We start from the raw sequence: 12,799 nt of genomic DNA on the forward strand, positions 1-12,799 counted from the left end.
ACATTGAGCCTCAATCCATATTGGAGGCTGCAGTCCTTGACCCTCTGCAGCAGGTGCTTCAGGTCCTCTTCATTTTCAGCAAGCAAGGTTGTGTCATCTGCATAACGCAGATTGTTGATAAATTGTCCACCAATTTTGACCCCATATTTCTCCTCATAGAGCCCAGTCTCCCGGATAATCTGTTCTGCATATAGATTGAAAAGGTATGGAGATAGGATGCATCTTATCATAGGATAATCTCTTTGAAAAAAGAAAAATAAAAATAGGAACTATATATTGTATAATTTTCTTTATATTAAAAATCCAGATGAGACAAATGTCAGATGGATCTTGGCTGAAAGCAGAGGGTACAAAAGCAATGTCCGTCTTGCGTTGACTATGCAAAAGTCAACTGAATGGATCACAACAAATTTTGGCTAATCTTGAAAAGAATGGGAATCCCAGAACGCTTAATTATGCTAATGAAAAACCTGCACTTGGACCAGGAAGCAGTCGTCAGAACAGAGCAAGGAAATACTGAATGATTCACAGTCAGGAAAAGAGTGCATCAGGGATGTGTCCTGTCTCCATACCTTTTCTTTATTCTTTTCTTTTAAATGCATTCATTGTTGCATCTCCATACTTTTTCAATCTCTATGCGGAACAGATAATTAAAGAGGCTGGACTTTACAAGGAGGAATATGGCATCAGGATTGGAGAAAGACTTATCAACAACATGCTTTATGCAGATAACACAACCTTGCTTGCCAAAACTGAAGATGTCAAGCACTTGCTGCAGAATGTCAAGGACCACAGTCTTCAAAATAGATTGAAGATTAACATCAAGAAAATTAAATTTCTCACCACTGGACCAATTGGCAGCACCATGATAGATGGAGAAGAGATTCAGATTTTTAACAATTCCAGCTTGCTTGGTTCCACAATCAACACTCCTCACACCAGCAGACAGGAAATCAAAACACAAGTTGCCATGCACCCCCACATTTATTTCTGCTTTGTTCACAAGAGCAAAGAGATGGAAATAACACAAGTGCCCATCAACAAATGAATGAATAGAGAAACTGTGGTATATTCACACAATGGAATATCATGCAGCACTGAAAAACAAAGATCTCATGAAATATTATACAAAATGGGTGACCATGGAGGACATTATGCTGAGTGAAATATCTCAGCCGCAAAAAAGACAAATACTGCATAATGCAGAACTGCCAGGGGTTTGGGGGGAAAACTAAGAGAAGAGGGGATAAATAATGTACATGACATTGAAACAGACAAGGGAGAGAACTGTATAAATGGAATATATTATTAGGTATTATTAGCATTACAAGAGTCCAAAATAAGAGCTGCATAGTAAAGTCAACTGGGGAGGCTGGGATAGGGACTGTATAACAATAAAAGAACTTTTTTTCCAAAGAATAAAGTTAATTAGGGGGGTGGAGGGTAGGGAGAAAAATGTGCAACAATGAATGAATGGAAATCAAAGTTCTTTATAAACTTTTATTAAAATCTCAACTAAAAAACGTGAGTTGCATTGGGAAGGTCTAATGCCAAGGGCCTCTTCTGAATGCTGAAGAGCAATGATGTTAGTCTAGAGACTAAGGTGTGCCTGATCCAGCCCACAGTCTTTGCCATTACTTGCTATACATCAAAGAACTGGACACTAAGAACGACGGAAGAAGAATCAATGCCTTTGAGTTGTGGTACTGGAGAAAAGTATTAAACATGCCATGGACTGCCAAGAAAACTAACAGGTCTATCTTAGAGAGAGTGAAACCAGGTTTCTCTTTGGAGGCAAGGATTTTGTAGCTATATCTCACATGCTTTGAACATACTGCCAGAAAGGACTGGTCCTTGGAGAAGGACATCATGCTTGGAACGGACAGTACAAGAAAGGAATACTCTGGAAGAGAGGAATTGACAAAGTGACTGTGATAATGAGGAAGGTGTGTCAGAGACAATGAGACTGGCTCAGGACAGTGCAGGATTCACAGCTATTATGCATAAGGTTATTATGAGTCGTAGGCTATCTGATGGCACATAACAACAACAGGTTAAATAGATATGGAGAAAGGATACAATTCCCACACATATTCTTCCTGATTTTAAACCATGAGTTGTTCCCTTGCTCAGCTCAGAAAATAGTTTCTTATTTTAGGTATAGATTTAATATTAGCACAATTAAGCATTCTAGGATTTCCATTCTTCTCAGTATTAGCCACGATTTGTTAGGATACACACAAATGCCTTTGCACAGTCAGCAAAAGTATAAATAGGTGCAACCACTGTGGAAGGCGGTATGGCACTTTCTCAAAAAGTTGCAAATAGAGATAGCATTTGACCTAACAATTCACTACTGGGACTATATCCCAAAGAGACCATAACTGACATCCAAGCAGATATATGCACACCCAGGTTTATCGTGGCTTTGTTCACAATAGCAAAGACTTGGAAACAACCTAAATGCCCATCAACAAATGAATGGATAGAGAAGCTGTGGTATATTCACACAATGGAATACTATGCTGCATTGAAAAACAAGGAACTCATGCAATATTATTCAAAATGGGTGACCCTGGAGGACATTATGCTGAGTGAAGTATCTCAGTCACAAAAGGACAAATACTGCATGGTGCCACTGCTGTAAAATAGGACTGATATCAGGGTTGGGGTAAGACTGAGAAAAACCGGATAAATTGTGTATACTGCACTGAAACAGATGAAGGAGAGAATAATTTAAAATCAGTGTATGATAGGGTATTATGGTTATCACAAGAGTCCACAATTAAGGCTGCATAGTGCAATGTACTTGGGGTGGTGGGAGGGGTGCAGGGGGGATTGTGTACCAGGGAGGGAGTGTTTCTTTTACTTTTCAAAGAGAGGAGCGAACTGGGGTGGCGGGGGAGGGCTGGGCGGGGAGAGAAGTGCAGCAATGAATGAATGGAAATCCAAATGAATGAATGGAAATCCAAAATCTCTGTAAATGTTCATAAAATTATTTTTTAAAAATATAAAAAAGTATAAATAGACATTCTTCTGGTATCTTTGCTTTCATCCAGGATCCATCTGATATTAGCAATGATATTTTTGGTGCTGTGGCATCTTCTAAAGACAGCTTGAACTTCCAGCATTTTTCTGCCAATGTACTATTTTAGCTATATTTTAATGATGTTCAACATTTTGCTTGCTTGAGATATTAATGATATTTTTCCATAATTTCTGCATTCTGTTGGACCTTCCTTGGGAATCAGGACAAATAATTTCTTCAAGTCAGTTCTCCAGGTAGCTGTTCCCCAATTTCCTGGCATGGACATCCAGGGCAGCATTTGTTAGTTGATATATATAATTTTGTATTTCATAGATTCCTTGGGCATTATTTTTTTATGCCAATACCTTCAGTGCAGCTTAACCTCATCCTTCATTATCATTGGCTCTTATTCATATGGTACTTCCTACAATTTTTCAGTGTCAACTAATTCTCTCTATAATGATTCTGTATATTCCTTCCATTTTCTTTTGATGCATCCTGGATCATTCAAGATTGTGTCTTTAGCATCTCTCAGTATTGCAACTCAAAGCTTAGATTTTTCAATTCTTTCAGGTTAAGAAATGGTGAATGAGTTGTTGATTGTGGAACAGACCATCAATTAGTCATATGCAAGTTTAAACCGAAAGTGAAGAAAAGTAAAACTAGTCCACAAGAACCAAAACACAACCTTGGGTCTATCCCAGTTGAATTTAAGAACCATCTCAAGAGTAGGTTTGAGGCATTGAACATTAACGATTGAAGAGCAGAGGAAATGTAGGAGGATATCAAAGATATCATTCATGAAGAAAGCAAAAGGTCATTATAGAGAAGGAAAAGAGAAAAAATCAAAATGTTTGTCAGAAGAGACTATAAAAATTGCATTAGAGGTTCAAGAAGCCAAAATTAAAGGAAGAGATGCTGAACTGAAGTAAAAGAGGTGAACAAGAGATTTCAGAAGGCAGCTTGAGAAGGTAAAATATTATAACAAAATGTGCAGAGAGCTGGAGACAGAGAATTTTAAAATGTTGTGGACAGATACACTAAAATTACAAGGACCAAGTACTCCTGCAATTGCACTCCTTAATATTTATCCCAGAGAAAAAAAATATGCATATTCACACTGTATATCTATGGACCAATTGGCAGCATCAGGATGGATGGTGAAGAGATTAAGATTGTTTACAGCTTTAGTTTGCTTGGCTCCACAGTCAACACTCTTGGCACCAGTAGCCAGGAAATTAAAAGACATAGTGCTATGGGAATGTCTGCTGTTAGGGACCTCTCTAAAGTGAAGAGCAATGGTGTCTCTCTGGACACTAAGGTGCATCTGATACAGGCCATGGTCTTTGCAATCACATGTTATGCATCAGAGAGTTGGACAATGACTAGGGAGGATAGAAGGAGAATTGATGCCTTTGAGCTTTGGTGTTGGAGAAGAGTTTTGAGGGTACCGTGGACTACTAAGAAAACAAACAGATTCATCTTGGAGAGGGTTAAACTGGGCTGCTCCTTGGAGGCAAATTCTGAGGCTTCGTCTGACATACTTTGGTCATGTTGTAAAGAGAGATCTTGGAGAATGACATCATGCTTGGGAGGGTGGAGGGCAGGCGCAGGAGGGGAAGGCCCTCTAGAAGATGGATTGATTAGGTGACTGGGGTAATCGGGATGAGTGTGTCAGAGACAATGAGATTGGCACAGGACAGAACAGAGTTTAGGGCTGTTGTACATAGGGTCGCTATGAGTCGCAAGCGACTCGACGGCACTTAACAACATAACAACAACATACCTATGGATGTTCCACATGTGGTATATTCACTTTGGAATAAGTTTTCCTCTTGATCAAAGGTGAGAATTTATCCAAAAGAAATACTTCAATAAAAGGAACACTATTTTATGGTTGAAATCACTGCAGATCAGAGAGCTGGGCAATGACTATGGATGACAGAAGAAGAATCAATGCCTGTGAGTTGTGGTGCTGGAGAAGAGTATTGAACATACATACCACGGACCACCAAGAGAACAAACTGGTCTGTATTGGAGAGGATGAAACCAAGCTGCTTCTTGGAGGTAAGGATTTTGAAGCTCCAATTACTCTGAGCAGGTGGCCGGGAGGGACCAGTCCTTGGAGAAGGACATCATGCTTGGAAGGGTGGAGGGACGGTGCAGGAGAGTAAGAGCCTTGATGAGATGAATTGACTCAGTGACTGAGAAAATGAGGGTAGGTGTGTCAGAGACAATGAGATTGGCTCAGAATAGGAAGAGGTTCAGAGCTTTTGTGCGTTAGGTCGCTATGAGTGACAGGCAACTCGAAGGCACGTAACTTATTTTTTAAAAAATTTATGAGCAGCTTAATGTTCAAAATAAAATCATGCTAAAGAAAATGATGGTACATCAACTTATAGAATGTAATACAAACTACATAAACAAGTTCTATGAGACTGTGACAGCATTAATAAGTTTATTATTTGATAATGGGGGGAAACTTCTTATTCTACATCTACAAAGTACAGAGTACAGTATAGAAAGATAGAAAGCACACTAGAAGCTACCAGGGTCTTTGGAGAGAAGGAAAAGGAGGTTTTAGTTTAATAAGTACAGGGAGACAATAGTTTAATAAGTCTGGAGAGATGAAAAAAATTGGAAGTAGTATACGTAGTGGCATAACACTGTGAAAGTAGTTAATGCCACTGAATTATACACTTAGTAATTGCTAAAATAGCAAAGTGTCTGCTTAATATCTCTCTGAGTGTATATATACCATAATAAAAAATGGGAAAAATAGTACTTTCCTAGAGAAATTAAAATATATGTTGAGTTACAAATATACACAAAGATAGCATTTATGTAACCACACCATGATCCTTTCATAGCACAATAAAATGAGAATCAAATATCTGAAATAAAACCTAATGGTCCTAAGAGCAAGGAGATTAAACATGATCATTTCTGGGAAGTGCCGCGAAACTGGCACATTATGGTACAATATAACAATATAACAAACGTCATCATCCTGTCAATGAGGAACCTGGTCACACATTTCAAGGACATATACTCACACATTCATGCACTTGTGTCACTAAAAGAACTAGTTCACGCGAAGACCACTATTTTGTAGCTTTGCTCATTGTAGGGTTATTTATAACTTAAAAAAATTGTAAACACCCTAATATCCAAAAATATAATAGTCAAGAAAATGAAGGTACAATAACTTGCTGGCATACTTCGTGAACTATATACAGCCATTGTGCAGCTGTAAAAGCAGAAATAAGTTTATTACAAATAAAAAAAATAATAAAAAAGCACAAAGTTAAGGAATGACAAATTTATGATATGTCAATTTGGTTAAGTATTAGACAAATTTCAAGTCAATTTAAATTCATGTGGTTGTTAGGTGCTGTCCAGTCTTCTATGACTCATAGCAACCATGTGAACAATAGCTCTGAACCCTTCCCTATCCTAAGTCAATCTCACTGTCTATGACACACCTGCCCCATAGAAACCCTATATACAGGACAGAGTGAAACTGCCACATAGAGTTTCCAAGACTATACAATCTTTTCAGAAACAGCCTGCCTCATATTTCTCCCTTGAATTGGCTGGTAAGTTCTGAATTCCAGTGCCAATCAAATACTAATAATAATTATAATTTCCAAAGAAAAATACAGAAAAATGAAGAAATAAGGGAAAACATTATAAAAATACAGAAAAATGAAGAAATAAGGGATTTTGAGGGAGATATTGAAAGTTTGGGTCCAGACCAATATGATTCAATGAGTATCGCAATAAGAAGCCACAAGAATTTTTTTGTTGTTTTTAAAGTATAGAAAGTTATGTTTATACTATATTATAGTCTATTATGTTTATACTATATTATAGTCTATTCAAGAAGCTCTGCTGCTTTAGTGGTAAGGAGTTGCATTGCCAACCCAAATGACCATGGCTCGAATCCACCAGCTGTTCCACAAGAAAAAGATGGGCAACCTCTTAAGCTATTTACTGCCTCTGAAAACCCACTGGAGGGTGAGCTCTGAGTCAGTTCTGACTCAATGGCACATAACAACAACATAGTTTATTAAAGTCACAGCACCATTATGAAAATGTTTGAAATATTGCAAAATTTATCAAAATGTGACACAGAGACACAAAATGAGCACATATTGCTGGGGAAATGGTGCCAACAGATTTGCTCTTCAGAGGATCACCACAAACCTTCAATATGTGAAAACTGTACTATCTCTGAAGCACAATAAATTGAAGTGCAAGAAAACAGGTATATCTGAACACTTACTTCTCAGTTATTGACATGGTAAGTTCCAAAGACTAGGTCATGATGCAATAGTCAGGCCACACTCCATCCTTGACAAAGATGTCCCCAACAGGCACTCAGATGCATGTGAATGATAAAGTGGGCTTCCTTACCCTACAACCATAGAACCCTCCAAAATAGAGTTGAGGGTGGTGATGCTCACTGGCCACCATCTTTCGGGACCCCCTTAGCTGGGGATTCCACTTAGCCTACATCTGCCCTAGCATTGAAGCCCTGTGCAGACTATTCTTTCTTTCTCCCCATCCCATCTCTTGACTACCTTCGTGTTCTCACCCTGTCTCCCACTGTTCTCTTGTGATCTTGGATTATCATGTCATAACCTCATGCCCTGCACCTAGGGCTCAGACCATTGATAATTTTGTTAAAGTTCTTGTAAACTTGAAATATCTGAAAATGAGACTAAGTCAGAAGTGGGTACATACTTTTCAACACTTCTTTCTGTTTTCCTCATTGTGATCTTTGTAAAGAGAGTAACTTTACTTCTGTGTAAGTGTCTAACTTATGAAATAGTAAAGAAAACCATCAATTTTCAATTTTTGCCAGATTGCTAAAGACCAGAGGTGAAAAACACCTCTATTATGGGTCTTCAGTTGTAAAAACTATACCTCTGTCCACACTACAAAATCAGTAACTATGGCTTTTCACTTGCTTCTCCTCAAATTAGAATACTCAATCATAACAAAATTTGTAAATGCAATCATAACAAAATTTGTAAATGAAGTTGAGTACAAATAAATTAATTAAGCAAATTTATACTTGCGTCTTTGGAGAGATATTTATGGAGTTCTTGATTAAGATAAGTAAGGCAGAGGTCACTGCGTAGTGACATTAGGAGGTCAGTATTAACAATTCAAATTCATAATACTAGCTTTATTAGCATCATCTCTATTTAATTGGCATAGTTCTATATAACCAAAGATGAAACACTAGAAAATAAAAACAGAAGGCATTTTTTCATCTTATTCTTAATTCTAGATTACTTTCCCTCTCTTTAGCAGACTAAAAATGAGAAGTTAAATTCATTTTAAATAGAAATTCTTTTAAAAATAAGCCTAAAAATAATTTTTAAAAAAATAAGCCTACACACAGCCCAGAAAGTCATATTATTTTACATATTTAATATGGTCCATTTAAGATTACTGAATGCAGAGATAGTTCTCAACTGGAGTTTTTTTTTAAATGTACTCCAGCAAGAAACAGTAGAAATACAAAAATATTACTTTAGAATAAAACATGTATTAGTGAAAATTTCATCAGAATTAAGATTATTACTAAAATCATGGCTTTTAAGATTATCATTTGTTAAACAGTCTTCAATGCTGATTTCTAGCTTCTTCAGTTATGACCTCTATTGGATCCCAAAACCATGATAAATCTTACCTTTGAGCCTGGAGGGGGCGCCAAGCCAAGGAACGAATATATAATATTCTCCTCTTTGGCAGAGAAAAAAGAGTCAAAATCCTTGAAACAGAGAAAAAGAATGTTTTAAATCATTACAGATATGAAAACCAGCATGTTTTCCTATTTTGAACTTATTTATTCATTAGTTACTAGTTGGGAATTAGTTCAGAAGTTGTTCCAGTTTGCTCTGTCAAAGATAACTAAGGCTGAGAGTTAAGAAATGTTACATTAGTTTATACACACTTTCATTGTGTCTTCACATAGCAGTGAGAATTCACGCTTAATTGTGCACACACACATATACAGTCACACATGTGTGCACAGTTACTCATGCTCAAGAATTACTGGGGAAAAAAACCAAAAATACAGTAAAAGGCTTTTCAAAAGTTTCCACATTATTAGCTGACTTAACAGCACACTGGATTGTGTGTGTGTGTGTGTGTGTGTGTGTGTGTGTGTGTGTGTGTGAAACAATTTCTTTTTTCCCCTGATCCCCCTCCCACACCAAACTGTATGACCCATGATTAAACCACCACCAACACCACATCCTCAACTCTCTGCTTCCACCCTCCCCTTCCGTGGATCCTTATACTCATTCTACAATAATGGTTTTATACAATATGTGTCCTTGTGAAACTGAATTCGTTCACTCAGCATAATGTTCTCCAGTCCCTCCCAAGATAGGTAATAATTTACAAAATCACTGCTCCTGCATGCATGCTGCATAGTACTCCATTGTGCAAATGTACCATAAGTTCTCAATCCATTCAATTGTCGTTGGATATCTGGGCTGTTTCCACATTCTTGTGATAGTGAATAATACTGCTATGAACATTGGTATACAAGTCTCTATTTGTGCCTTAGTTCTCATTTTCCTGGGGTGGATCACAAACAATAGAATAGCTGTGTCATAAGAAATTTCTATGTTCAGTTTTTTGAGGAAGTGCTAAACTGCCTTCCAGAATGGCTGTACCATTTTACAAGCCCACCATTGTATAAGAGCTCCCAGCTCGCCACATCCTCTTCAACATTTATTACTTGCTGTTCTGTTAAACTTTGCCACTGTTCCTGGAGTGAGATGGTTCCTCATTGTGGTTTTTATTTGCATCTTTCTTAGTGCCAGTGACTTGGAGCATTCCTTCATGTGTCTGTTTGGCATTTGAATATCTTCCTGTGTGAAAATTCTTTCCATGTCTTTTGCCCATTTTGTAATTGGGTTATCAGTCTTTTTCTTGTGGAGGCCCAGAAGTATTTTATAAACTTTCATTATGAGACTCTTGTCTGAGATGGTATTGCCAAATGTTTGTTCCCAATCGGTAGGTTTTCTTTTCACTTTTTTTGAAGAAAGTTTGTGATGCACACAGGGATTTACATTTTAGAAGGTCCCAGTCATCAATTTTATCGTCTTCAGATTGTGCATTTCTGGCTGTATTTGGCAGTCTCTTTATACCATAGACATGGCCTTCTAAGCTTAACCCCAGTTTGTGATCAAGCTCTTATGAACTTTATGGTTTGGGCTTTACTCCCAGGTCTCTGATCCACCTTGAGGTGATTTTTGTGTATAGTGTGAGATGTGGATCCCGTTTCAGCTCTCTGCAGGTAGCAGTCCAGTTTTGCCAGCACTATTTGTTAAAGATATTGTCACATCCTCATTTGATAGCTTTGATTTCCTTCTTGAATATCAGTTGACCATAGATAGCTGTTCTGGGTTCTCAATTTTGTTCCACTGGTCTATGTACCTGTCATTGTACCAATACCATGCTGTTTTGGTTACTATTGCTGTATAGTACGTTTTGAGATCAAGGAGTGCTGTGCCTCCCACTCCATTTTTGTTTCTCAGAAGTGTTTTGCTTATTCAGGGTCTCTTTCCTCCCCAAATAAACTTGACAATTTCCCTTTCAATCTCCTTGAAAAATGAATTTGATATCTGTATTGAGATTGCATTGAATATGTAGATTGCTTTTGGTAGGATTGTCATTTTCACAATATTAAGTCTTCCTATCCATGAACAGGGAACATCACATTTTTCCATTTCTTTAGGTCTTTTATTGTGTCTTGTAGAAATGTTCTGTAGTTTTCTTTTTATAGGGCTTTTGTATCTCTAGTTAGGGTCACTCCCAAGTATCTCAATTTGTGGTTGGCTATTGTAAATGGTATTGCTTTCTTGGTTTCCTTCTCTAAATTATATTTGTTACTGTAGAGGAATCCAACTGATTTTTTGATGTTGTTATTGTTGTTTTTATGTGCTGTAGAGTCACTTGCAACTCATAGTGACCCTATGTACAACAGCCCTGAGACTTGCTCTATCCTGTGCCAAATTTATTGTCTCTGACACACCTACTGTCATTACCCCAGTCACTGTATCAATCCATATCATCAATGTTCTCCTTCTCTATCCCTCCACCCTTCCAAGCATAATGTCCCACTCCAAGGACTGATTGATCCCTCCTTGCAACAAGCCCCAAGTATGTCAGACAAAGCTTCATAATCCTTGCCTTCAAGGAGCAAGCCAGCTTCACCCTCTCTAGGACGAACCTGTTTGTTTTCCTGGCAGTCCATGGTAGTTTCAAAACTCTTCTCCAGCACCACAGCTCAAAGTCATCAATTCTCTTTCTGTCATTGTCTAGCTCTCTGATGAATAACAAACAATTGTTAAGAGTCTGGCCTGGATCAGGCACATTTTAGTCTCTGGACTGACATCATTGCTCTTCAGTACTCAGGGAATGTCTCTGACAGCCAACTTTCTCAACGCAATTCTTCTCTTGGGTTCCTGACTGCTGGTACCAAGTGGAGCCAAGCAAACTAAAGCTGTTAACAATCTCAATCTCTTCACCATCCATCATGATGCTGTCAATTAGCCCAGTGGTGAAAATCTTTGTTTTCTTGATTTTTGGATATTGGTCTTATATCCTGCCACTCTACTAAATTGATCTATTCATTTTAACAGTTTTTTGTTGAGTCTTTGGGGCTTCAACGTACACTACCATATCATCTGCATAAAGTGATAGTTTAACCATCTCTTTGCTAATCTGGATGCCTTTTATTTCCTTCTTTTGTCATATTACCCTAGAAAGCACTTCCAATACAATATTGAATAGAAGCAGTGACAGTGGGCATCTTTGTCTGGTCCCTGTTCACAAGGAAAATGTTTTTAGTCTTTATTGAGAATTATGTTGGCTCTTGGGTTGCATATATACTTTTCACCATGCTGAGGAAATTCCATTCTATTCTAATTTTGCTGAATGTCTTAATCAGGAATGGCTGTTTAATTTTATCAAATGCCTTTTCTGCATCAATTGCTGAGATCATATGGATCTTATTATTTACTTTGTTAATATAGTAAATTACGCTGATTGTTTTTCTTATATTGAACCATCCTTGCATACCTGTTATGGATCCCACTTGGTCATGGTAATTATATTGGTCATGGTAAAGTTAGATCATTGAATTTTCTTCTTTCTTCCTTTTTTACGTGTGTGCCTATTGCTATGAAAATTGCCTGCTGAGGACTGCCTCAGCTATATCTCAGAGGTTTTGGTATATATTATTTTCATATTAATTTGTTTTAAGGATCTTTTTAACTTCACTCTATTTTATTTTTTTTTATAACCCAATCATGTTCTAGCACAGAGTTATTTAGAATCCACATGGATGATTTTGTGGTTAATTTCTACTTTTATGGCATTGTGATATGAGAAGATACTTTGTATTATTTCAATGTTTTTAAATTTGTTGAAGTTGCTATGTGACCTAAAATGTGATCGATTCTGGAGAACATACCATGTGCACTTGAGAAGAAAGTGAATTCCATTTTAGTGAGGTGCAGTTCCTTTAATACATCTACTCAGTCGAGTTGGCTGATTAGTTTAAGTCTTCTGAATTTTTGTTAAGTTTCATTTAGGTTGACCTACCCTGGTTTTAATTATTTTTGGTCAAACATTCTTCTAAGTGGTATAGCACTGGTCTGTCCATTTGAAGGTGTTCAGATCTTTTGTTCATAGGGTCGCTATGAGTCATCTATGACTCAATGGCACTTAACAACA

General features: G+C 37.4%; 1 protein-coding gene across 1 annotated transcript in view; it reads right to left on the reverse strand.

Annotated features, from left to right (window-relative positions):
* SH3BGR (SH3 domain binding glutamic acid-rich protein) overlaps nucleotides 1-12,799 on the reverse strand; it is a 95,877-nt gene that overhangs the window by 38,646 nt on the left and 44,432 nt on the right. The window contains exon 4 of the mRNA XM_006886774.1: nucleotides 8,736-8,816. Within this exon, the coding sequence (XP_006886836.1) occupies nucleotides 8,736-8,816 (81 nt within the window). The remainder of the gene's footprint in view (nucleotides 1-8,735; nucleotides 8,817-12,799) is intronic.

Source organism: Elephantulus edwardii, unplaced genomic scaffold (assembly GCF_000299155.1).
Source record: "Elephantulus edwardii isolate Elephantulus edwardi_28Jun2011 unplaced genomic scaffold, EleEdw1.0 scaffold00051, whole genome shotgun sequence".
Lineage (NCBI taxonomy): Eukaryota > Metazoa > Chordata > Mammalia > Macroscelidea > Macroscelididae > Elephantulus > Elephantulus edwardii.